The sequence below is a fragment of the Lutra lutra genome, chromosome 13, assembly GCF_902655055.1.
Source record: "Lutra lutra chromosome 13, mLutLut1.2, whole genome shotgun sequence".
NCBI lineage: Eukaryota > Metazoa > Chordata > Mammalia > Carnivora > Mustelidae > Lutra > Lutra lutra.
The window spans coordinates 52,432,637-52,460,007 of NC_062290.1; the positions used below are offsets into that span (position 1 = coordinate 52,432,637).

The 27,371-nt window shown below is 44.9% G+C and overlaps 2 protein-coding genes across 2 annotated transcripts in view; one reads left to right on the plus strand and one right to left on the minus strand.

Moving 5' to 3' along the window:
• MOB3B (MOB kinase activator 3B) overlaps window positions 1-25,977 on the minus strand; it is a 198,177-nt gene extending 172,200 nt beyond the window's left edge. Inside the window, exon 1 of the mRNA XM_047701169.1 lies at window positions 25,723-25,977. The gene's annotated coding sequence lies outside the window, so the exon portion shown is untranslated. The remainder of the gene's footprint in view (window positions 1-25,722) is intronic.
• Window positions 20,106-20,732, plus strand: IFNK (interferon kappa). The gene has a single exon (XM_047701170.1). The coding sequence runs from the start codon at window positions 20,106-20,108 to the stop codon at window positions 20,730-20,732; it is 627 nt and encodes a 208-aa protein (XP_047557126.1).
• Window positions 25,978-27,371: the final 1,394 nt, after the last annotated feature.

Below are 27,371 nucleotides of genomic sequence, written 5' to 3' on the forward strand. Positions count from 1 at the left end.
TGTTAACCAAAGTAATATCCATCCAGCAAGGGAAAGTGTCAGAGAGTTGGTATTTTGGGGCAGCCTTGTTTTTTGCTTAACAAAAACAGACGTTGCTGGGCAAAGGAAATTTTAAAATTACAGTTCACATTTTACCTCTATACAGTCCTTGATGCTCTTTCAGGGAAAGCACACCCTCAACATAAAGAACAAGGACCCTAAACCTGTTTGTCCTTCACTCTACTGCCACCAGTTCAGCTCTCTTATTTTTTCCAAACACATGCAATCCTTCTCCCTACGCATTAGGCAGAGCTTCAGTCTCCAGGCATCATTCGCTAAGCACAGTGCTCTAAGCTCTATTGTCATACTTCACTGCCTGCTATTACATCAAATGAGATGAGATTCTCCATTTGAAACCAAAACAACCTTTGTATCAACTGGTCCAGGCACACAGGACCTAGAACTAAACTGACAGAATCAGCGATCTGTGTCTCCTACACCATATCAACACCAGAGAATATTTACACATTCTAATTCCACTATCTCTTCCACATCCAAACCCTCATTTGGGGGTTTAGTTATTCTTCACTTTCCCCTACAGTCTAGAGACTAGAAGGGCGCCTGGGTGGCTCAGTCAGTTAAGTGTCTGCCTTCTGCTCAAGTTATGATCCCAGGGTCCTGAGACTGCGACTGAGCCCTTGCCCTCCTTGGGTCAGGCTCTGTACTCAGCAGGGAGTCTGCTTCTCCACCCCAACCCTCACCCCCGACCCTCTGCCCAACCCGCATATGTGCTTGCACGTGCACACTCTCTCTCTTCTTTCTCTCAAATAAATAAATAGAATACCTAAAAAAAAAAAAAAAAGTCTAGAGACTGGACAACCACCTCTTTAACTTACCATCTTACATTCAACACGTTACCTCTCAATGACTCAAAAACTGCAACATATCCCACCCTGGGTTAAAGGTAAGCATTGGGTATCATCTAAAAACAAACAAAAACACCCTTCAGCCAACTGAGGACTGTTGGTGGAAACTTTAGTTCCCAGATGACCAAATACACAGCAGGTTCCCTGCCCCTCCCCGCTCCACAGGTGCAAAGTCAGGCAGTCATCAGCCAGTCAGCCAGGGGCCCTTCCTGCCCTCAGCATCTTTCCTAACTCAGCGTCTTCAGGCAGCTACTCCCAACATGGCAGACTTGGTTCTCCAGATGCAGAGCCTGAGTCAGGTAGCCTCCCAACTCCCAGTCCCCAAGGACGTCAAAACTAAATTCTTGCAGGCAGGGGCATCTTCAGTCTCTCTGATGAGAATATCACTAACCTTTTTTTTTAAAAATCTGGCATTCAGCCTAAGCATTGAGATCAGCAATTCTAAAATATGCTGTCAGCCCTTTGTGCCAAAGTCCTCTATTATTACCCTGATCATCTCTCTACTGACTTCAGGGATCTGCCAACCCCCCTTTTTTTTGGGGGGGGGGGGTTGTCCTCAAAACCTTAAGTGTGAGTTAATCAGTCACTTCAGCGAATGAGAGGTATTGACTCCTCTGCTTCCCAGTTCAGGGAAGTGGGAGCCAGACTTCAGACATCCAGTTCTTTATGGCTGAGGAGCCTGGGTAACCATACTGCAGAGGAACTGATAATATGTGTGTGGTCTAAGAACCAAAAGAAAAAAGGAGGATGGGGCAGGAGGGGCAGGGAGCAAACAAAAAACAAAAAACAAAAACAAACAAACAAACAAAAACACCCTCATCTCTTTGTTAGATCTATATTTTACTAGAGGAAAAATTGACTATAAAATGTCAAATCTAGCAACTTTCTATTTCAAGTTTTTTTATTTCCTCCTCTGTTCCAATTCAAAGTCCAAGTGTCGTACAAGGCCAAAATAAGACCAAGGCACAAGACCTTCATGTATCTCAAACTAACAACCTGTCAAAAGTGAAAATGCAAGCGGAAGCCAATCCAGGCCCAGGAGGCCTGGAAGGGGGAAGTTCTGGCTCGAAGGTGGTGGCCCTGCCCTCCTCCTCCTGCCGTCCAGCAGCTCTCCTGTGCACGTCTCTTCTGCTTACTTTGCCCCAGATTCTGACTTGATGCTTGCTAGAAACAGTGCTCAGGCCCCTCTAAAGTTTGGCGGTCTGATGGCACCAGAATCATAGAATGATCGGTGTAGTGGACCCTGTTATGTGCTGCCCACATCCCTTTAGGACTGGAGCATCTTTGACCAGGAGTACTGGAGCCTGCCAGCTGTCTGCTGAGAGCCTCTTCGGGAATTAGATGCAAAAACAGCCCCCTCTCTGGAGGGACTTTATCTACTGCGGTTTGGGCAGCCCACATCCAATGACTGGCTGATGGACACAAAGACCCAGCCTCCTTGCCTTAGTGCCATCCCAGTTCCAGAGCCCCCCCCAACCATCACCCGTCCTGCATCACAGTCAGCCTCTCCCTCTACCCAGCTCTGCTGCCCTCATTTCGCCGCCAGGATTTGTTCCATAAGGAGTCCCTCATACCCTCCATCTCAGCATCTCAGATTCTGTTTCCTAGAGAATTGAGCCGTGATCCTCAGAAACAGGGTACAAAGAGTGTTGCACTAACCTTTGCTCAATTTATTTTCTTTCCTTTTCTTTCTTTCTTTTGAGAGAGGGGAGGGGGGAGGGGGATGGACAGGAAGAGGGAGAGAGAGAGAATCCCAAGCATGTTCCATGCCCAGCGCAGAGCCCCACACAGGGCTCAATCTCACGACCCTGAGATCATGACCTGAGCCGAAATCAAGAGTCAGACGCTCAACCAACTGAGCCACCCAGGCGCCCCCTCCTTTGCTCAACTTCAAATTCATAGTTCACTCACATCCCCAACCCCTGCACCAGCCACAGTTCAGACTTTGGTATCCAGTGGATTCATGAGGGCATGGCTGCCCACCAGTCCAGGTATAACAATTACACTGCAGGATTTATGGCATCATCTAAACACATGCAGCCCTCGTTTTTATATGGTTCTAAGAAGCATGCAATTCAGTGGCCACGGTTTGGTTAAGGAACACCAGCCCAACAACAACCATGTTCAGATTCCAGTCACCACACGGTATTATATTAGTAAGTACCCGAAGTACAAACTGGGCAGGGAGCTCTTCAGTCCACAAGTGACAGGTACACGTGACAGGCCAGGGACCAGTCACAGCACTTCTTTCAGAGCTTGTCTGTGACTGGACCACATATCTAAGCAGGGCAGCAAGAGGGGGAGTGAGGTTTGGCCCCGGGGGAGTAGGGAGCTGGAGGAAGGTCAGCCAGAAAGCAGGTTCCCCTTGCCCAGATAGTGGCAGATGGCCGGCCTCCCCCTCAAGTGTCAGTGTCTTAAAACAATACTGGGGTATGTTATCCATGCACCTTTAAGCACAGGAAAGGTGAGACGGATATTCATGCAGTGGTTTCCAGTGGCTGCTGTAATAAATTACCTAAGCACAAACCCAGCAGTGTAAAATAACAAAAATGTATTAACTGAGAGTTTGCAGGTCAGAAGTCTAAAATGGGGGCACCTGGGTGGCTCAGTCAGTTAAGGGTTTGCCTTGGGCTCAGGTCATGATCTCAGGATCCTGGGATCCACCCCTGCACTGGGCTTCCTGCTCAGTGGGGAGTCTGCTTCTCCCTCTCCCTCTGCTGCTCTCTCTGCTTGTGCTCTCTCTCATGTGTGCTCTCTCTCTCATAAATAAGATAAAAATCTTAAAAAAAAAAAAAAAGTCTAAAATGGGTGGCAGGGCCGTGTTCCTCCAGGAGGCTCTAAGGGATAATCTATTTCTTTGCTTTTTCTAGTTTCTAGAAGCTACCTGACTTACAGCCCTACATTCCTCCGACCTCTGCTTCTGTCCTTGCATCTCCTCAGACCCTCATTCACCTGCCTCCCCCTGATTAAAATGGGTTCACCCAGGGGTGCCTGGGTGGCTCAGTGGGTTAAAGCCTCTGCCTTCAGCTCAGGTGATGATCCCAGGGGCCTGGGATCAAGCCCCGTGTCCAGCTCTCTGCTCAGCGGGGAGTCTGCTTCCCCCCCCTCTGTCTCTGCCTGTCTCCCTGCCTAGTTGTGATCTCTGCCAAATAAAATCAATCAATCAATCAATAATAAAATGGGCCTATCGTGATACTCTAGGATGATGGCCTATCTCTGTACTTTTAAGCTAACCACGTGTGCAAAGTCCCTTTTGACATGTAAGGTAACATATTCACAGGCTTTAGGGATTTGAATGTGGACATCTTTGGAGGGTCATTATTTTCCCTACCATACCACCATTAGGTTCTTCCAAATGACTGTGTTCTCCTGGACAGTGATCTCTCCCCCATTTGGCTGCTAGAAAGGCAAAGCTGTCTACAAACATTTGTGTTTCTATCTGGATCCCCTGGGAAGGGCAGGAACTAAGAAATGATTTAGGCTGGTGTTTCTGTTCCTGAATCAGCTTTGTCCAAGGGACTGCTTGAGTCTCTAGATGTACATTCTACCTCACAAATTATCACTTTCCATGGGGCACCTGGGTGGCTCAGTGGGTTAAAGCCTCTGCCTTCGGCTCAGGTCATGATCCCAGGGTTCTGGGATCGAGCCCCGAGTTAGGCTCTCTGCCCAGCAGGGAGCCTGCTTCCTCCTCTCTCTCTGCCTGACTCTCTGCCTACTTGTGATTTCTCTCTGTCAAATACATAAATAAAATCTTTTTTAAAAAATTATCACTTTCCAGTAAGTTTGTGGAATATAGAATTCATACTTTCCCTCCTTGGACACTCACAATCTATACTGGCATTTCAAAGGTCTGGAGGAGTCCTCCAGGAAAGAAACTGACTTCTCACGTAACATTTCGTGGAACGCTTTGGGAACGATGCACTAGATTGTCCTCCAACTCTGGTCAATGCCATGGAAATAGCTCTGCCTGGTGTCTGCACACCTCTCCAGGTCCTCTTACAAGCCCAACACTTGAAGCCATGCTTCCTGCTGTGAGGGAGTAGTCCTTCTCTTGCACTGGCCGTCAGGTGCACTTTGGCAAACCCAGAACCTGCTTACTGACTCACACGTACACACAAAGTATGTGAAGTGACATACTGTTTAGGTGTCTCGGTTCCCCCTGGAAACTCATTTCCTGGACAGCTAGATGGGTCCCCCCACCCCAATTCTTCTCTTTTCCCTCTCCTTGACTCCAGCTCTCAAAACTCAAGGGGAAAAAAATGAGCAGGAAATGGTGTGTCACCAAATAGACTTATGAGTTTTGCTTCCCTCCCTTACTTGTCAAATCAAACACTTGGGCAGATTGCCACATGAAAACTGAAACAGTTTCTTCTTTCAGCAAATGGTTGCTATTGTCAAAACAGAGAAGAGTGTATTCACTGCCTTATTGCTGGTATATTCTGAGCTGTGACCTGGCACTCTGCTGCATGCATGTTTGATTCACTGTAGCCTTTCTCAGAAATCACTGGAAGCTTGGGAGATAGCACAGAATCTCAGAAGAATACTTAGGTATCACTCACAGGGTTTTCTTCTGGAATCCTGGACTCTTCCTTCAGTATCCCTAATTAAGAGGCTCTTCATTTATGTTTCATACATTTTACAACCATCAACTACCTACTCACCTGAACAAATCTTTTGTACTAGCGTCCTGGCAGACCAGGCAATGGGCCTCCTCTATACATCTGAGATGCTTTCTCTCATCTACCTATACCTTCCATAATAGTAAATATTATAACAGTAAATATTTATAGAATGTATGCCACACAGTAGGCACTATGCCAGCCCTTTTAGTTATGTCATCTTATTTCATCTTGACCACAGTCCTATGAGGTAATACCATTACTTCATAGACAAACAAAACACAAAACTATCTACGGAGTCTTTTTTACTGCATTTACCTATTTTACTGAGTGTTTTCCATTTTTCACACACTGAAGTGCTACGCATTTTCCATTTTTATCATCAGGTCCATGAGGAGATGTTAAGGTTCTTCTTTTGCAGATAAAGAAACTGAGGCTTCCATGAGATAAGACATCCCACCACAGTCACAGAGCTAGTAAGAGGAAGAACTAGGATCCAAACCTATGAGTATCTTCTATTTACCCTTCATTGCCTCCTTCTCCCTGTTGTCTTTCCAGCCAAAGGGGTCCTCTGTATATCAGTGAATTCACAGAGCATTTATTCATCATCCCAGTCTTGGTACTTGTCATTTTCTGTACAGAGCTTAATTGCTCCTCACTGGGCATCTCTTAATCTATTTTGCCTTCCTTAGCATGCCACTCATAACACAAGCTCCATAAATATAAGCTGGTTTAGAGTAAGTCAGTTTACAGCTACCAGGACCGGCAAAACAAACGAACAAAACAAACAAACAGTTTTTTGATGAAGAGTTTCCAGGTCTCAGTTGATTTCTTCATTGTTTCAGGAAGCTGCTACACAATGGTATTCAGTGCAGGGGATGACACTGAATGGTTTGTCCCCACTGCTTATTTTAGCAGCTACCACGGCTGTTTGGTCAAGTCCCCTCGGATCTACTGGGGAGGCCAAGGCTGAAAGGATCTGTAAGTCAGAGTAAGCTCCAGTTTCTGGAAAGTGTCTGACACACAGTAGGCACTCAACAAATATCTTTTGCATAACAACCAGGTACGAAGTCACGAGGTACAGATTCCGCATTTAGAAATGATCACCTCTTTTCACCCGTACAGTGATTCTTAGAAATCATTTATCTAGAAGATAATATACTCAAAACATTTATTTTCACCTAAATAATAGCTTACCCACCTTCAGTAGTAAAAATAATGTAAAATGAAATCCTGCAGATTCTTTTGGCAATAAAGGGGAACACTGTATGAAAACTTAGTAACACTCTGCTGAACACATGGCTGATGCCCACGGATGATCCTGAACGACCTTCTGCTCCATGTTGGTCCCCATGGGGAAATAAGTGGTATGGGCTCTGTTTTCTAAAGAAAGTTAATGACAGTATCTTTCTATCAAAAGATATTTCTTGTAAGGAAAACATGCTTTTGAAAAAGCCACCAAATTAGTATCTTCTTTTATTTGTATAATTTTGAAAAGACCCCAAAATCTTTTATTTCAACAGTACTTCTGCTGCTGCTTTTCAGTAAAAAAGAAAATAATGCCATTAGAAAGCTGCTTACAGATTCTAGAAGATCTTTATTGAGTGTCTACAAAGTGTTCCATTGTGCTAGCCCAACCCCTAAGCCAACTCATACCAGTGCCAACGCATTTCGATTGCTAGACTCTTTCTCCTACTAGATCAAGAGCATGGCAGAGATGGACTAACTGTTTATCACACTGTTCTCTCTTCGTCCTGGGGACACAGCTGGACTATATTTCCTGGGAACCCTTGCACTTAGCTGTGACTATGACTATATAGCTAGGTTCCCACCGATGGGATATGGCTGGAGGGGATGTGTGCTTCTCGAAGCCTGGTCCATGTAATATCCCATGCACACCCCTCCAGCTCTTGCCATTCTGCCTGAGCTTGACAAAGATTGGCCCTGAAACCTTGAAGGCCACAGGGAAGATGGCAGAGCCTCAAGATAGAAGGTTTCTGTGTCCCTGACCACTGCTTGGAAAAAAGTCAACCACAGCCCAAGTACCTCTGCTCTGAACTTTACATAAGTAAGAAATGCTTCTATCATGGTTGATTCATTTTACTGTCTTGGATGTGTTTGTTAAAGTAGCTAGCATCAGGATGTCCTGAGATTTTTTACAAAATTATGAAATACTGACACATTAGTTATAAAATAGTGACCCTAATCATTATATGCCAGATCAGACGCTAGCTTATAAAAGAACCAAATAATCTAGAAGATATCACTGTAGACTAGGTTCTACTCTAGATAAACCATCGAAGGTGCCAAAAGTTTAAATGTTATTGAACATTTGAAATACAGAATAGAATGAACCTTGAAATACAGAATATTCTTTTAATTGATTTAATTTTCCTGTGACACAATTAGAGTCTGCTATTGCTTGATTTCAGGGATAAGTATATCTTGATCCAGCCTATTAAGCACCAGTGTTTAAAAGAAGGACAGGGGCGCCTGGGTGGCTCAGTGGGTTAAAGCCGCTGCCTTCGGCTCAGGTCATGGTCCCAGGGTCCTGGGATCGAGCCCCACGTCGGGCTCTCTGCTCACCAGGGAGCCTGCTTCCTCCTCTCTCTGCCTGCCTCTCTGCCTACTTGTGATCTCTGTCTGTCAAATGAATAAATAAAATCTTAAAAAAAAATAAAATAAAATAAAATAATAAATAAAAGAAGGATAGGGGCGCCTGGATGGCTCAGTGGGTTAAAGCCTCTGCCTTCAGCTCGGGTCATGGTTCCAGGGACCTGGGATCCAGACCTACATTGGGCTCTCTGCTCGGCAGGGAGCCTGCTTCCCCCTCTCTCTCTCTGCCTGCCTCTCTGCCTGCTTGTGTGATCGCTGTCAAATAAATAAATAAAATTTAAAAAAAATAGAAGGAGGATAGTTTGTCCCAGAACATTCATGCAAGTAGACATTTCTGAGGCTTTTTAAAAAAACCTAGCTGGTGAGAATTGAAGTTGTGAGCTATAGGCTCTTATCTATATGTAGTAATTGACAGATTAGGGTCACTCTCTTACCTTCAGAACTGTATGATTATATTTGACCACTGATAGTATTCCATAGTTTAAACTGATCATAAAAACACATTATTTTAATGTTAAAATGTAAGGAATATGTATTTGTCCTGTGTAGATGTAGGAAATATATCAGGAGACACTCTCAGAAATTTAAGCTCAAGCGAAACCTGAGATATTTAAGCCTCAACTGCAACCAAAGTCCAATTAAATAAATTACTTATTTTATTGTCCAAAGTATAAGGGACCTAACCTAGTTTAAGGCCATCAAGTTAAAGGTGTAATGCCAAATAAGATTACCCACCAGTTCTCAAAAACTGTCCTGTTATTTGAGAGGCAGGGCAGGGATCTTGGTGGGTAGGGAGGGAAAAAATGAAACAAGATGGGACCAGGGAGGGAGACAAGCCATAAGAGACTCTTAATCTCAGGAACCAAACTGAGGGTTGCTCGGGGGGTGGGGATATGGTGGCTGGGTTATGGACACTGGGGAGAGTATGTGCTACGGTGAGTGCTGTGAAATGTGTAAGCCTGATGATCCACAGACCTGTAGCCCTGGGGCAAATAATACATTATATGTTAATATAAAAAAACAAAAGATACAAAAACAAAAAACCAACCCCCCCCCCCCAAAAAAAAACCCTGTCCTGTTAATGCAGTAAAGACCTTATAAGTAGATGGATAATCAATGGCACTTCTGGAAAACTGCCTCTGGTGATCACAGCTGTTCACCCTGGCCCAAACGCATCCCAAATAACTTACTGAAAATACCTCTCCAATCAGTCTTCTTTCCATCTTCACTGCTCCTACTTTTATCTAGGCCCCCACAGCTCTTACCTGGTGTAACAAAGTATCTACTTTCAACCTGGGTTCCTTGCTTCCACTGTGCTCCTTCTCCAGATGGTTCGTTCCTCCAAGGGGGCCCAAAGCAATCTCTCTAAAGCACAAGTCATATCACACCACTCTCTGGCCCCACCCCATTCCAGCCTATCCTATTACCAATCTCCCCACTCCCTTCACTCTAAAGCAACTAACCTCCTTTGTCTTCATTGAATATCCCCAATTCTTTTCCATCAAGTTTCCTCTGCCTGAAAGGCTCTCCCTCCAGCTCTTTACATGGCTGACTTTTCTTCACCCTTCAAGTCTCAGCTTAGCTATCACCTCCCCCAATTCCCTTCTTGCCCTCTTTATTTCTTTCATAGCACTTGTAACACCCTGTAATTTTATTCTCTATTGTCTGGAAACCTAGACACCTTATGAGGACATGAACTTTTCTTTCTTTCTTTCTTTCTTTCTTTCTTTCTTTCTTTCTTTCTTTCTTTCTTTCTTTCTTCTTTCTTTTTTATTACCTTTTGTAATGTTTCAGGCATCTTACCCTCAGAGATGGGTGGATGAGTAGATGGACAATTTAGGCAATAGATAATTTCAGCATTCTTTGTCCAATGGACCAACCATGAGAAACTGTACTATCACATTTGTCAGTAAGTGTTACTGTCCTGTCCTGGCAGGCATCGTTATAAAGCCCAATTTCTGCTCTCTTAACTGCGTCTCTCCTGGGAACATAAAGAAATTTTAGTTCTGAGGCCATCCATTCGGCCCTTTCCACACAGTGAGTCTTACTGTTAAATGAAAAATACCCAAGTTGGCAAAACTGATCATTCCAAAAGGATATGTCCTAATGTTTCATTATCCATCACACAAGGCTATCCCGGCTTTGAATTTTAAGCTATTCAACTTCAGAAAAAGCTCTTTTAGGAGAAATAAAAGTCACCTCAATGCAGAGTAAAACTACACGTCACTTCCTGGGTTCCTGTATCTTGGACTTCCACCCTTAAAGGAGTAGAGCAATCAAACCGACGACTATATGGAAATCCAGCACACACTTCACCTTGCTTTATGGCACTGGGTCAATGTGACAGAATAGCTTGTTTTCCCAGTTCTGATGAACTGAAGGAGTGTTGTGCCTACAAATAGGTTTCCCGGACGTTCCTCTGTACATGTAATAGGAAATGCAGAATTGGATCTGGGCACGGGCTCTGGAAATGTCAGGGCAGTCTCTCCACACTGAATGGCCCTGAGAAAGCCAACATTCTCAAGTGACCACACTTTTCCCCACTTCAAATCACGGTGAAGACATGCTAGCCCAATCCAGCTGAACTAAAGAACTCCACTCTGTAACTCGACATGAGAAAAGTCAGTAAGCACCCGCAGAACGCCTGCCAAGAAACTGCCAAGAAACTGCCCATGAGCAATGTGACATCGGCCCACAGAGGGAGGTTACACGAATCGCGCCTGCAACACATGTGGTGGGAGTCAGTCCTATAAGATGACTGCTGGGATCTTTACTCAGGACATTCCATTGTGCTCTCTTCTTGAATGCCCATAGAAGAAATGCCTCCCAGGACTCCGTACCAAGAAAAGCTTTGTTTCTCCTAAGGATTTAGCTTTGCTGATGGTTTGTTTTATCTTTTGGACATTGTGATTACTTTAACAGCCTGCATTTCCTCTTTGCTTCTAGAAAGCCCAGGGACAGATTTGCAACCCTCTTCAATAATGACACTGGACAATATGACATGCATTCTTACGTTTCAACTGTACCACTGACTTCATCTTGTTTTCTTACACATGATTTCCCTCAACTCTGGTTTCTTTAAATACTTTGTATTCTCTTGTATTGTATGTATTTTATGAGCTGCTTCAAATTCTTTTGGGAATGAAACTGGCTATTAATGCATAGATACACACAGTGGATTTTATGTCAAACCTGTTACAACCCTAGATTCTACAAAAACACAAGATGGCCTCAGACAGACCTGGGCTTGAATCCTGTTTTGTTTTGTTTTGTTTTTTTAAGATTTTATTTATTTACTTGAGAGAGAGAACATGACAGAAGAGAAGGTCAGAGGGAGAAGCAGACTCCCTGTGGAGCTGGGAGCCCGATGCAGGACTCGATCTCAGGACTCCAGGATCATGACATGAGCCAAAGACAGTGGCTTAACCAACTAAGCTACCCAGGTGCCCCTTGAATTCTGATTCTGCAGGTTTCTAGCTATGTTATCTCAGGAAGGTCCCTTAATATTTCCATTTCCTCTGCTTTAAATTAAGGGTAATAACATTTGCACTGTACTGCACTGTACTGTACGTATGAGAAATAATGACAATTTATATGAACAGTTGATACTTAGTAACCACAAAACAAATAGTGTCTTCTATTGTTAATAACAACTATGCAGACTGCTACCAAAAAAATACCTAAAGGCAATGTCTGGAAGACCCAGAGACACTGGCACATGGAGGATATCACGTGACTATGCAGGCAGAGCCCGGAGTGACGCACCTAATAAGCTAAGGAACATCAAGAACTACCAGCAACCACTAGAAGCTAGAAAAGGCAAAAGGAGATTCTTCCCTAGAGGGTTTGGAGGGAAAATGGCCATGAAGACACTTTGATTTTCGACTTCTAGACTCCAGAACTGTGAGAGAATAAATTACTTATTTTAAGCCATGCTGTCCATGGAAATCTGTTATGTAAGTCACAGGAAACCAATACAGCCCCCAACTCCTATAGCCACAAATGGCAGAAGTGAAATAACCAAATCATGTTTCAATTCAGCTGACATCTGCCAAGGTCTCACAGACACATACCTGGCCAGCAAGATGCATTTCATGGAAGGCATATGCTAGAAGAGCACGAGGACCTTGACCTTAGGCTAAATGAATTAATTCCCCTCTCTGACCTTCAAACAGCTCATCTATAACAAGGGATTAGGTCTAGATCAATGATAGCAAATGTAATTTAAATGGGAATGACATGGGGCACCTGGGTGGCTCAGTGGGTTAAGCCTCTGCCTTCAGCTCAGGTCATGATCTTGGGATCTTGGGATCGAACCCCACATAGGGCTCTCTGCTCAGCGGGGAGCCTGCCTCCCCCTCTCTCTCTGCCTGCCTCTCTGCCGACTTGTGATCTCTGTCTGTCAAATAAATAAATAAAATCTTAAAAAAAAAATAAATGGGAATGGCTGCCTGAGATGCTGTATTGAGGATTATGAGGAGTCATCTGGACAAAGAGGCACAGACAGATAAAGAGTCAAAATATTCCATCTTCATTCTCCTCATGCCTCTGTGACCATCCTTGTCAGTTTCTGCTTCCAATTTCTTTTAAAGATTTTATTTATTCATTTGACACAGAGAGAGAGCACAAGAAGGGAGAGTGGGAGAGGGAGAAGCAGGCTCCCTGCTCAGCAGAGAGCCAGATGCAGGGCTCGATCTCAGGACCCTGCGATCACGATCCAAGCTGGAGGCAGATGCTTAACAGACTGAGCCACCCAGGCATCCTGACTGCCCACTCTTTAAACATAGGCGATGCTTATGAAGTGTGAGCGTCTGATACTCATTCACACTTCTCTTCCTACATTAAACTTTCTCCTTAGACAAACCAACTGATTCTTAAGGCCTTAAATTATCACCTATAGTTTCTGCTAATAATTTCAAGTCTATCTCTCCCATCTAGATCAGCCTCCTGTCCTCATTTATAGTCCCACATATCTAACTGCTGGATGAACATCTCCATTTGGCTATCCCATAGACAACTCTAAGCAACTCAACCATAACAAAACCCACCAGTTGCTCCCCTAAGCCTGCTCTTCCTCTCATATGCTTCCTCTTAATTGGTGACACAATATAACTAGTTAGAAAACTGGACTTCTTCCTGGTCTAGTTCCACTTTCTCACCCTCCCATCCCAAATCAATTATTAAGACCCATCAATCTTACCTCCTAGGTAATTCCCTTCCATACCTACTATCACTGTCCTAATTCAAACTTCCATCAGCTCTTGCCTTTCAAGATTCAGCTCTGGTATCACTGCCTCCAGGACCCTCTGCAAGGACAGGGACGACTCTGGCTTTTCTGCCCCTGTATTCTTGGAATTTGTCATTGTGTCTAATACCACAGGCAACAGATGATAGTGATTATGATGATGACGACAATGACAATGGTGCATATCATTTAATGACCACTTACTATGTACCAGGCACCGTTCTCAGCAATTTATATCTCCACAACCACCCTCTAGGGTAGGTTCTCATTATCCCTATTTACTGACAAAGTACAGGAAGTTTAAGTGACTTGCTCAAAGCTATACAGTTGTACCAAGAGGTCGCTAAACGGATTAAAGTTCAATTTAAATTAAAATAAAGTCATCAGGTAAAATAGTGGAACAGATACCTATTTGTTCAATACATATTTACTGAACATATATTATGTGTTAAGCCGCAGAGACACAAGTAAACGAATACGTGAACACATTAATTTCAGAAATGGGGGGAATCTCTCAGAAAACTCAGTCCAAGCCACTTCTCTAGGCCTGAACTGACCCGGGAATCTGGGAAACCAGTCATTACCTACAGAATTCTAAATAACTCTGAGAAATAGTAGGGGTAGCAGACTTAACTCAGGGTTTCCTCCTTTGCTATCCTCTTCCCCACAAAGCTGAGAAGCCACTGTGAAGTACTAGAAAGAGCTTTAGTTCCTCCCTTCCTGACCTCAAAACAGTGACAGCCCCCGGCCTCCAAGATCCCCCTCTCTTTTGACTGTAAGTGGGCTGCTCCTCTCAGCGGAGGCAGGGAGAACAGAGTTTGCTGCATGCTGGTGAAAGGCTTACACTGATGGTATTGAGGTCAAAAGACCTCTATGGCAGCCTGATTTTGTCCCCAAGTAGCACTATCGCCTTGGGCAAGTCAATTCACCCCTCTGACCCCAGTAGTCTATCTCTCTAAGTGTCCTTCCAACCCTACATTCTATGATTTAGATTCTGTACTTCACAGGCTACCAAGAGGCAGGGGTCTTGGCAAGAAGAGACCCTTTCCCCACTCCTCCTGGCTCCAGTAGATTATTCCTGGACACTACCCCCAAACCCAAGCATTGCTCAGATCCTAAAGAAATTCTAAAAATTGAGGCTTGTGAGTCTTCTGTCAGTCTAAGAAAAGTCCACTTAAATTTTCCCATAATAATGCCTTTCTTTGTTATTCATAAATGTCAGGAAACCTATGACTGCATGCAAGCTGACAGTAATTAAAAGAAGACCCTCTCCTCATTTCTGCAATGGCAGCTACCTTTTAAACATTTATCCAAGATAGGAGTGCCTGGGTGGCTCAGTCAGTTAATCACATAATTTTGGATTTTGGCTCAGGTCATGATCTCAAGGTCCTAGGGTTAAGCCCCATGTTGAGCCCTGCTCAGGCTCCATGCTCAGGAGGAATTTAGCCTGAGTAGTCTTTCTCTCCCCCACCCTCTGCTCACTCTCTCTCTCTAACAAATAAATAGATCATATAAATAAATATAAATATATATACGTGTGTGTGTATGTGTGTGTGTGTGTGTATCTCCAAGGCAAGAGGATATGTCTGTCCATCACTCACTCCACTCTTGCTGTTTCTTCCCAGACTGTGGCACTCTTGGATGTGGTCTGGGAAGAAATCCACGTTTACTCAGTGAGTCCATGAAAGCCCCATTAGGGTTCGAACCGACCAAGAGAAAAAAAAAGGATACAGGTGGAAGCTGTTCTGGTAATCCCAAAACTGAGGGTAGGTTTTACTGATGTTGGATATTTATTTACTTAAATATTCACTTCACATGGTAAATGTCTTTTTGCCAGGGATCATTTTCAAAAAGCTAAAATTAATTCTGCACACAGGTTATTATGTGCATCATCTGAAGCTGGGCTATAAACTAGAACCCAGGGTAAGTCTGTCCAAAGACCTCCTTAAGGGTGACATGATGAGAAACAAAACAAAACCCAGAGAACCAAACAAAGCTACTGGGAGCATCTACTATAACAGGGAAGTGGCAATACTGGGGGAAGGAATGCTCTCAGAACCTCGTTTTGCTTGCATAGCAAACTTGACGATCCTAAAAAATCACATGGCATTTTTTATTCAACAAATATTTAGTGTGTTGATGTAAGAGATGCCATGGATACAAAATTCAATAACTGTCTGGACAGTTAGGCATGTGAGTCACCCAAACAACACAGATCTATGTGATACCCCTACTGTACAGGTATGGCTGTGCTCATGACCTCAGCAGCCACAGGGAGAAAGCAGTGAAGGTCAGAGCTCCTACCCACCCTTCTGTGAACTTGTCAGTTTCCCCAATGCTGAACTTTGTCCTCCCCAGATCCCTACACTCAAAGAACCAAATCACCAAATAATTTCCCTGTCACTGAGACACAGTTTCATTCTCTCAGTCATCCAGCAAATAATTACTGAGCACCTACCTTGTGCCAGGTGCTGTGAAAGACACCTGGATCCGTCTGATCCGGGTCTAGCGAGCCATTTATCTTGGGCCTCATACTCATGAAAGGTTCATAATGTAGATTGTTAAGATTATATGCAAATGATATCATATATACAGTCAGAGTTACACTTACAGGATTAAACTTTAAAGCACATCAGAACTTTTATAATGTTGGTTTAGCAATTGTCAAAAATACACACAAATCTCCCCACTACCGGGCCACTTATCATCCAAGGAAGGGATCTGGGTCCCTCCCCATCACTGCAGGTCTTGCAGTACAGTCAAGAGAGGACAGCAAGCAAGCCAGTTGTACTGTACTCACAGAACTTTGTGTTTAGTGGGGAGACAAGTATGGAATAAGGACATATATCAGACTAACAACCAGTTATCTCTGGGAGGAGAGCAGCATGGCGTGAGGCTGAGTAGGCAAGCAGAGCTTTCCCTTTATCTAAAGTGTTCAAATTTTTACAATAAAGACATTTCCATGTACTACTTGTGTAGTCATTACAAATTTCTATATCAGGTACATCATTAAAAGACCAGCCAAGAAGAGGACTAGAAGAGCATGAGAGAGGCTGACCCCAATGTGAGAGGCAGGGAGAATGAGCCAAACACCAAGATGGAGCTTCAGGGTTGGTCTGGAGCTAGAGGGCGGCACACACCTTTGTGGTGACCATTATCTGCACAGCCTGGGGAGGGCACTGCCATAGAGGGATGCATGGCTCCGCATCTCAGAGCTCTCTACTGGGCTCAATCACTTTCTGACCCCAATGGAACCACCTACTGTCAGGTACTGAGTAACACAGTTGATCAACATGTTACACTCATCTTGGTATGAAACTTGCCTTTTCGTGGACAGCAATAAATCCTACCGGAGAATAATACTAAATGCTCCCGGGCTGAATCACAGTGATCCTGTCTAGACTGAAATGTCTCATCTCCACTTTGTCAAACAAATTGTGCCTTGCCCATTACTGTTCACCTTGTAACCCATATGGGCTTTACATGGTTCTATCAGCAAGAAGGCAGCCCCTGACCATATATAAATGATCTCATGACATGCTAGAGAAATAAGAGCAGATATCATGGAAATACCATTAGCTATGGCAACACACAGATTACTAATGACAGATGGAGCAGTTGTTAACACACAAATTTGCAGATAAAAACACTGCCTTACACTGTCATTCTTTTCCATTTTCCTGATATTCTGAGATATACTCACATGGCATGGCTTTTGCAGAACAGAGACAAGACCAATGACTGATCATCCAATAATACTTCTGATCAGAGCAATTTGTGTGTGTGTGTGTGTGTTTGAACACATGTGTGTGCACATGTAATATTTTCAGTACGACAGGTGCCCCTTGGGAGTGTGCTGTGCACAGTTTTTAGGGAAATATATACAAGTAAAGTCAGCATGGAGTTACACAACTGAATGCACCTCTCCGTGAGGTGGACAGCCAGCAGAGACAAAGTTTCCTGTAAAGGGTTTCATGTCTGAGTTCTACTCTAAAAGCTCAAAGGGAGTTTGTACAGTGGACAGGGTTACCGGGTAAAATAATGGGACACCCAGTTAAATTGGAATGTGGTACAAATGCCGAGTGATTTTTTTTTAGCATAGGTAATTCCCAAGTACTGCATGGGTGTTCTGTATTTTTATTTGCAAAATTAGGCATAGATAAGAACTTTTTAAAAGCTAACAGTGGAAGAGGGGAAGATATCCATGTCATTCATCTTTCCTTTTTTGTCATGAATCTTGTCACCATCAGCACCAATTAACATTTATAGCACATGGGGATGAGGCCCATGCTATAGGGAAGACCTATGAATTACACCAGCCAAAATGCTCAGAATGTGCCTGCTTCTTCACTCATGGACTCCTAGAGATCATGCACTATACCTTATTCCTTCATCCTCAAGACCCACCCAAGTGACTGGCATGTGGTACTAGCTAAAAATACAGTTTTGAATAAATAAGGATGAGATATGGAATGACTATAAGGGGAGGAAATTTGGGGTGAGCAGGATAAAATGACAAAACTGTACATGGCAGAAAACAGAGGAACCGTCAAGATGGCTGACAACAGCTATATCTGTAGCCGCCTCCATCGACTATGAGCAGAACCTCGGAGCATAGTGATTCAACTGAACAAACTCTGAGTTTGGTTTAGTAAGACAGAACTGTCCCAAGTGCAAGGAAGTCTAAGCATTCTAAGTGGGCAGGGCAGGGAGAAGTACACAAAGTTGGGAAATCCACAATTATGCCCTTAAAAAAGCCATAACAGAGGCGGACAACACATCTAAAAGCCCCAAAGAGGGACAAGCAGTTCCTTCTAGGACAAGGTAACAAGTTTTAGACATAAGAAGCTGTATGAGCTATATAAGAAGGTATGGCCTACAGAGATGCTTTGCACTCTATAGACTGTGTGTATGTTTAATCATAAATATATATATAAACATACATATTTTTATTAAAAGGTTGCAAACATGGCACACTGAACTCCCACATATTCTGTGCTATTCTATGGAATGAGAACTGAGTCTTGGGGTAAATTCACATGTCCTCTGGAAGTATCCTAGAGCGGCACTTGGGTGGCTCAGTGGGTTGGGCCTCTGCCTTCGGCTCAGGTCATGATCTCGGGGTCCTGGGATCAAGTCCCATATCGGGCTCTCTGCTCAGCAGGGAGCCTGCTTCCCCTCTCTCTCTGCCTCTTGTCATCTCTCTCTGTCAAATAAATAAATAAATAAAAATCTTTTAAAAATTAAAAGAAAAGATTTTTTTTCTGCACATATATGCACATGTAGGTATTTCACATACATACTGTCAGCCTCTATATACTGCCCATGTAAGCTTGGTTTTAAACTACAAAGTGAATTTACCCAAGTGACCAAATATACTTAACCACCTACCTACTACTGAACATTTAAATTGTTTTCCCTTTTTTTTTTCTTTTTGTATGATAAACTTCCTGACAGCGAAGTCTTTAAAGATGTCCATCATGGGGCGCCTGGGTGGCTCAGTGGGTTAAGCCTCTGCCTTCGGCTCAGGTCATGATCTCAGGGTCCTGGGATCAAGCTCCGAATCAGGCTCTCTGCTCAGCAGGGAGCCTGCTTCCTCCTCTCTCTCTGCCTGTCTCTCTGCCTGCTTGTGATCTCTCTCTGTCAAATAAATGAATAAAAAATTCTTTAAAAAAAAAAAAAGATGTCCATCATTATTTCTTGGGGATAAATTCCTAGAGGGAGAACTGCTGAGTCAAAGACCATGTGCATTTTTAAGTCTTTTGGTACATATCACCATTTTGCTCTCTAGGAAGGTTGCATCAATGTATAATGTTATAATTATAAAATATTACAGGGCTCATTTTCAAAATTTTTTCCAGGTTAGTCACCTCATAAAATCTGTGAAATCGTTATTTAGAGAGTGCACACATAGAGTAATATATGTAGTAAGTACTTCTATGATGGGTATCAGAGGCGTGTGAAACATTAGACAGCTGTGGGAGGTGCTAGTGTGGGTTTAACTAAAGGAAAGCCTAGTTGGAGAGTAACAACATTTTCTAATGACAACAGAAAACCAAGCCAGCTTACAGTAAGTGCCATGCTCAAACTGACCAACTCTGTTTTTCATCTTCTTTGAGACCCAGGAAAATTAAAAAAGAGAAAATATCCAAATAGAGAAGCTTAATTTAACAAGAGTAGAGAAACCTAGGCTATGTTATATTCTGGTGACCTTGCAATCAAATAATTAAAGTCGTTTGGCCAACATCTATGATTAACTCAATGAGAGAAGCGGATTGGCTACATGGCCAGATCCAAAAAATAAATAAATAAATTTCTTTAACGGATCGCTCGCTCTCTTATGTAACAGTGTTGGAGGGATGAGTGTATAGAGTCAGAACTTTCCGTTCTTTCTGAAACAGTCTGCATCAATCTTGTTATGACAATCCTGTAGTCCTGGGATGGGTCACCCAGACTACTAAAGTAATGCACCGGTAATGCTTTGCTCACGTTAAAGAAAAAGATTAGCATTTCCAAAGTCAGAGTCATCCAAAGTCAAAACAAACCTCTGAGGCAAAGGAAAGGGGCTGAAACCCTGAGAAACATAAAATGAGGAATGAGAAAACTCCTCCCCACCGAAGATTATTCAGGTGTATAAAAGGCACACGTTGGGATACTTAAGACCTAAAACATCACTGTCAACCCTGAGTCTGGTGGATTTTTTAGCTTGGGGGGAAAAAAATGAGCACTAAGCCTGATGTGATTCAGAAGTGTTTGTGGCCTACATGCCTTGTGGGTCTGCTCATCACTGGCATGCTCTCTCTGGACTGTAACTTGCTGCATTTCTACCTGAGGAAAGTCACCTGGCAAAACCTAAGACTTCTGAGCAGTATGAGCAGCTCCTTTCCTGCAGAGTGCCTGAGCGAAACCAAAGCGTTTGAGTTGCCCCAAGAGATCCTGTCACACACCCAGCCTGTGAAAAGGTACATCAAGGAGGCCTTCTATGAAATGTCTATACAGGCCTTCAACATCTTCAGTCAGTACACCCTCAAATCCACTTGGGAAAGCGAAGATCTGAAACAAATCCAAATCGGGCTCGATCAGCAGCTGCAGTACTTGGAACAATGCCTGGAGGAAGAGGAGAAGGAAAAGGAAGACTTGAAAGAGATGACAGAAGATGGGATGAACTGGTCAGGAGCTCTGGTCCCCCAGCTGAGCAGCCTAGAACTGAGGAGATATTTCAATAGGATAGACAACTTCCTGAAAGAAAAGAGATACAGTCACTGTGCCTGGGAAATCATCCGAGCGGAAATCAGAAGATGTTTCTACTACTTTCAGAAATTTGCAGCCCTACTCAGGAAGAAATAAGGTATATTTTTTAGAATTAAAATTCCCTTTCTCTCCATGATCTCCCTCTCCTTTATCTTCTTTTTAAGAATTTTTGGGCTATCCTATAAGCCTGCCCACCATTGGAGTGGCGGTCATTTAGGTAATGTTTGCTGTCTCTAAAGTTGGCCTTGAGACATCAGCTACATCCACCTTTCTAAGAGGTGATGCCAACCACCTCTGGGTACCAACAGTCTTCTTAGAAAGTTCTGAAGGTAGTTTTATTATTTTTTTAAAGATTTTATGTATTTATTTGACAGAAAGAGATCACAAGTAGGCAGAGAGGCAGGCAGAGAGAGAGGAGGAAGCAGGCTCCCGGTCGAGCAGAGAGCCCGATGCGGGGCTCGATCCCAGGACCCTGAGATCATGACCTGAGCCGAAGGCAGAGGCTTTAACCCACTGAGCCACCCAGGTGCCCCTGAAGATAGTTTTAAATAAAGGAATAAGATCCTCTCCATGTTCTACTCTTTTCTTTCTCTTTCTTTTGCTATTTTTTAACTTGCTTTGCTCTATGGCCTTTGAACTTCACCATGCCAATGTTAGAGGATATGAATGAGAGAATGTTGCAAAATGTAACACCTCAGTGATTTCACGGTCATGCTGCCATAGCTGTGTATTCTGTGATCGCTGAGCATGTTAAAGGAGCTTATACAAGCTTTCATAGAGTTAAAACCCTTCTTTTCTCCCCCTGCCCTCAAAAAAAAAAAAAAAAAAAAAAGTGAAATTTCTGTCCTATTTGCTTCTCAGTTTGGTGTGTTTGAAATGATATAGTTTGTAGGATGGCATTTTATTATTTTTTTTAAGAGAATGAAGATCCTCAATGATATCAGATAGTTGAATTAGATGGCCATTAAGTTCTCATCTTTTGAGAGCCAATGATTGTAATGTAGAAAACACAGCTCATTCCTACTGCATACTATTTGATTTCTACATCCAAGAGCATGGAAAATGCTGCAAAAAAAAAAAAAAAAATATATATATATATATATATATATATATATATATATATAATCTGTTTTTCTGTGTTTTTTAAAAATCCCTTAGATGAAGTACCTGCGTATTTCACACTGATTTGCACACTGGATTTTCCCAATAGGAAGACCACTTTCTGTCTGTTAAGTAGACTAGTTAGAATAATACATGACACTTTAATCTCATTTATCTTTTTAGAAATTATTTTGTATCCAGGTTACCTAGATTATATATTTAAATTTTCTTGTGTGATCCTTCATCTGTGTTAATCCATCATCCAGCTGAAATCAATTTTTTTTCTTCCTCTCTCTCCTCCCCATTTCAGAATCCTGTACACCATCAAGCGAGAATTAACAAAAAGACTTGTGGCTACACAAATGGCAAAAGCACAAATGTACCTGGTTCCACCCTTGGGAAACCTCCCCTGCTATACTGTTTCAAAAGCAAGCTCCCGACCTATTTAGATTCAAAGTTCATTCAAGTACAGGGCTCAAATGGTAAAGCCAAACAGAGGCAAATTTCAGGCAAAAATTAAAAGTTGTGGATTATGGTATCCTGGCTATCAGTGGAAGGAATGTAAATAAAATGAGTTAGTTAAATCCATTAGTAAAAACAACTCATCAAGAGTTGTTCTAAATGAAGAAAAAAAAAGTCACCATAAACTGTAAAGATGTTGGGGCTTGCAAGCTACTAAGCAGAAAGTATACATCTGGTATTTTCCAAGAATTTCTCTACTAATGCTTTTGCACAGTCTCCCTAATAACTCTACCAGAGATCATGTCAGTTATTTCAGTAATTTATGGTTGCAGTCTTGCCAAATGTTTGCTATGCTAGAGGGAAGAGTATTGGCACTTCAAGTCAATAAAGATTGTCTGATTACAAGGGCAGGGTCAGAAGTCAGAACACTATGCTTTCACTAAGAGCACCTCTAGTCAGAAAAGGGAGAACATCCCCACTGAAAAATATTGGTTAAGGACATAAACTGGCATCATCATAAAGGAAGAAATACTAACAGACAACAGGAAAAATGTTTAATCTCATTTGTGGTTTAAGAAATACAAAAGAAGACAAAAGGATACCTCCCATCCATCTGGCAGAAATGAAAAAGTGATTATAATATAAAGTATGAGCGGGGTGTGGGATACAGGAAAAAAAAAAATCCTCTTGGGGCACCTGGGTGGCTCAGTGGGTTAAGCCGCTGCCTTCGGCTCAGGTCACGATCCCAGGTCCTGGGTTCGAGCCCCACATCGGGCTTTCTGCTCAGCAGGGAGCCTGCTTCCTCCTCTCTCTCTGCCTGCCTCTCTGCTTACTTGTGATTTCTCTCTGTCAAATAAATAAATAAAATCTTTTAAAAAAAAATCCTCTTGTATATTGTTAGACAGCAGGTAAAGTGGCACAACTTTCCTACAGGACAATACGGCAATCTCAAGTATCCTAAAAAGTGCACTAACTCTTTCAGCCTAGCTATACTAAGCTCCAGAAATTAATCCAAGGAAATGATTGGGTAAGACTGTTTACTGGAGCCTTATTTATAATATCCCCTTTCCTTTTGTCTTCATTTTTACCTCTCAGTATTGTCTATGTTTTCTACAATGATTTGAGGAAGGGGAGGCTAATTCTAAAGTTAAAGAAACTGTACAAGCTCATCTTTAACTGCAATTACCCTGTTTTCCTTACGGGGGTAGACTGGGACAAACACTGCCCTTTCACCTGATTAATGATGTCTCTGGGCACTTCTTAAGCAACTCAGGTCTGCCGTGTTCTCTTCTGCTGCTACTAAGTAGCTGCTAAATTTCAAAGGTATCCTTCCTTAGGCATCATTTTCATGAGACCTTTGTAAAGTGCCTTCCATTGCTTCAAAAATTCACTTTTTTTTCTTTTGGTGGTGTCACTGGCAATATCCAGAAATCACCAGAGAAAGTGCTTCCTGACTTAGCAGTCTCCTTTTTCTGTTTATTGAATGAAAGTCAAATTTCTGGTAAGTCAGATAAAGGGAAAACTCCCAGAACTGTTCAGAGGTCCCACATAAAATGCTTGAGTGGGTACCTAGGTCACAGGTGTTCTGATGGAAGCTTGCTTCCTCCCTCCCCATGCTCCGGGAAGTGATCAAAAGGTAGAGAGTAGAAAGAGTGTAACTGAGCTTTCCTGGAATAGGGAGGACTGGGCCTCCAGGAGCAAATGCTGGCACCACCACTACAGTAAAGCTGAGCGTGCACAGCTTCTAACAGGTGCACAGGCTTGGCCTCCCCTCACCGGCAAAAACGACTGTCTGGGCACCGTAAGGGAACTCTGCCTTCTCAGAGTGCCTACTTTGCTGTTGCCCTACCTCTTTAATAATCCACACTAAGAAGAGGCATGATGTGTAAACATCTGACTTGCGAGGAAAGGCAAAGAAACAGGGCCACCTATAACCTAACAGGCGCACCCCCTGGGGGAACTCAGAGGCAGTTCCAAGCCACTGGTTTCGCAAGGACTTGCTGGCGTGAACACTGCCCCGGCGGCGTCTGCGCGGTATCCTCCGGATTTGCTTTTTTCCAAATGCTGACAGGGGACCTGGGATTTAAACTTGGAGCTCTACCCCTAAGTCAAAATTCCACGTTCAGTCTGGAGGGAGCCACCTAACCAGTTTCTAGGCAAAGTCTTGAGGCTTCTTGGATTACTTCCTTCTTCATTCTCGCCTGTTCTCCAGTCCCTGAAAACTCGCAAACCCCAGGACCTCGGCTTTCCGCCTATCCAAAGTGCCCTGATCCCGTCCCCCCTGCCCTGGAAGCGGCCCAGCCACAGGCCTTCGGGCGGATATTTAAATCCGCTGGAACCACCCAAGGACACCCTGGCGGAGGGCGGAAGGTCTCTCCCACTCTCGGGAAAGCAGCAACCCTCTCCGGCTGCGCCCTTCGCGGCGCGTCTGGGATCAGATCCGAGAAACGCGCCCCGGGCCACAGGCAGCCGAGGAGGCGGAGAAGCAGCAACTTTCCCTCCGCCCTCTAACCGCAGGGCCTTGGTGCGGCGGCCTCGCGGGGGCCGGGCTCCTCGCCTTTCCCCGTCGGGATGCCGGGCTGGAGCCGGCCGTGTAGCTGGCGGGCGGTAGGGGAGTGCGGGGAAGACCCGGGGGGCGTCCTGCTCTCCGCGAGCCCCGTCAGATGTTGCAAAGGCAAACAATAGGGGAGAAGCGGAGAAACAAAAGGCCATTCGTCACGATCTCCACGGGCGCTGTGGCGTGGTCCCTGCGGGGAGGACATCTGGGAGGCGGTCAGGAAGGTGGGTGAAGGGGGGAGCCTGAGGGGCCTGGAGGTCTCCGGTACTCACTTGCCTGGCACCGGAGGGCGGCCCTTTTCCATTCGGAGAGGGGTCCCAAGGCAGGGAGGACAATCAAAGGAAAGTTAAGGGGTTTTCACCTTCCTCGGCGTAGGGGAAGGGAGGGGCTGGATTCCAGATGTTTGACAGTTGTTGGCCCAAGGGGGCAGCAGAGCTTCCCGGTCCTTCACCCAGGCGCTCCCTCCCCGAAGCCCCGACAGTGCCCGGGGCGAGCGGGCGGGCGGAGCGGGCTTCCCCCGCGCAGCCCGCGCCCAGCCTCCGCACACGCCCTGAGCGCCGTGCTCCCGCCCAGGCGCACTTTCGCAAAAGTTTGTCTTCCCGCCGCCGCAGCCCGACACGCACGCGGCAGTCTCCCGCGATTCGGGACGGCTCCGGGGCGCACTTGTGCCGCGCGGGACATGTATTTTACTGCTAGAGCTTTCACAGTCAAGGCCCGGGAGCCCGGGCTGGGGACTGGACTCTCGTTCCCGCCCGAGAAGGGCACGCGAGGAGCCGGCCTGAGCCGAGGCGCGGGCAGGGGTCTGACGCGGATCCCAGCCCCGGAGCCGCCGCTCGCCCCCGCCCCCCACCCCCGACGCGTTCTCCCCCAGGGGCGCCCCACACCGCGGCCCGCCCCGGCTCCCCGGAGGGCGAGCAGCTGCCTGGCGGCGCCACCTCGCCTCGCCGCGCGCGGGCTCTCACTCACCGTGGGCTTTTACCTTCACCCCGCGGCCCTGTCGGCTCCTGCGCCGGATCAGCCGCAGCCGGCGCGGGAGGAGGAGGACGAGCCGGGGGCCGGACGCGGGACGCTTGCGGATCCACGCGGCGGGCGCGGAGCGAGCGGCGAGGGGCCAGCGCGCGCGGTCTCCACGAACGCGCAGGCGAGCGAGCGCGGGGTTGGAGCTCCAGCCGCCGCCGTTCCGAAGTAGCCCCCACAGGCACCCAGCGCGCGGCTCCCGCGCGGGGGCGCCGACCGGGGACCCCTGGCGGCCGCCCGCGGAATGGCAGCTCCGTGAAGTCAGGTCGCCTGGAGGCTCATCTTGCCTCCCGCAGAGGTGAGGAATGGGCGGTCTATGCGGGCTCCAGGGCTTGCCAAAAAGACCGGGACCCTCTCACGAGGGGGGAGAGCGAGAAAGCATCAGAAAGTTCGCGTTCTGGGTCCAACACAACCAAGGCACCTAGAAAGGGGGAAATCATCTTCTCCAAGATTTTCTCACTTGTTGAAAAAGACTGCTGGAAAATACTGACGGGGGCGGGGCGGGGGGGCTTTAATCATTGGTAAATACTGAGATTCTGGCGGCTTTACTAGAACAACCTGGGAGTAGTGGAATGAGAATAGCCTTGGAAGCCGGGCACACCCTGCGACTTTCTACTGTGTGATTTTCGGTCTGTGACTTCTAAACCAGTATTTTCCTCTGTAAATTGGAAGAGCCGTATCTACCTTGCTGGGTGGTTTTAAGGGTAAACTAAACACAGAAAGCATTCTTTTCCTTTCTTTCTTTTTCTTTCTTTTTTTTTTTTTTTAACATAGAAAGCATTCTTTTTTTTTTTTTTAAGATTTTATTTATTTATTTGAGAGAGAGACAGTGAGAGAGAGCATGAGCTAGGAGAAGGTCAGAGGGAGAAGCAGACTCCCCATGGAGCTGGGAGCCTGATGTGGGACTTGATCCCGGGATTCCGGGATCATGACCTGAGCCGAAGGCAGTCGTCCAACCAACTGAGCCACCCAGGCGTCCCATAGAAAGCATTCTTAATAGTAGGAATCACTAGATAAAAACTTCCTAAGGAGGGGCGCCTGGGTGGCTCAGTGGGTTAAGCCCCTGCCTTCGGCTCAGGTAATGATCCCAGGGTCCTGGAATCGAGTCCCGCATGAGGCTCTCTGCTCAGCGGGGAGCTTGCTTCCTCCTCTCTGCCTGCCTCTCTGCCTACTTGTGATCTCTGTCAAATAAATAAATAAAATCTTAAAAAAAAAAAAAAACTTCCTAAGGAAAATAATGCCTCCCACATCTTTTTATTTCCCTATAGCTCCTCAGTACATACCGATTGGGGAGTACCAAATGACTAGGTACTGGATTTTACAATTCTGACTACACATTTTAAAGAGGTATAGAAATATACATATATAATATATGTCATATATATATTTTATTTATTTATTTGAGAGGGCACGTGCACAAGCAAGGGCGGAGGTGAAGGGCAGAGGGAGAGGGAGAAGCTGACTCCCCACTGAGCAGGGAGCCCAATCAGGGCTTGATCTGGAGGCTCAACCGACTGAGCCACCCAAATATTGGGAAGTATGGAAAAATATTAAGTAGAAATGAGGATGCATGAGAGGTCAACATCATTCCCCCAAAA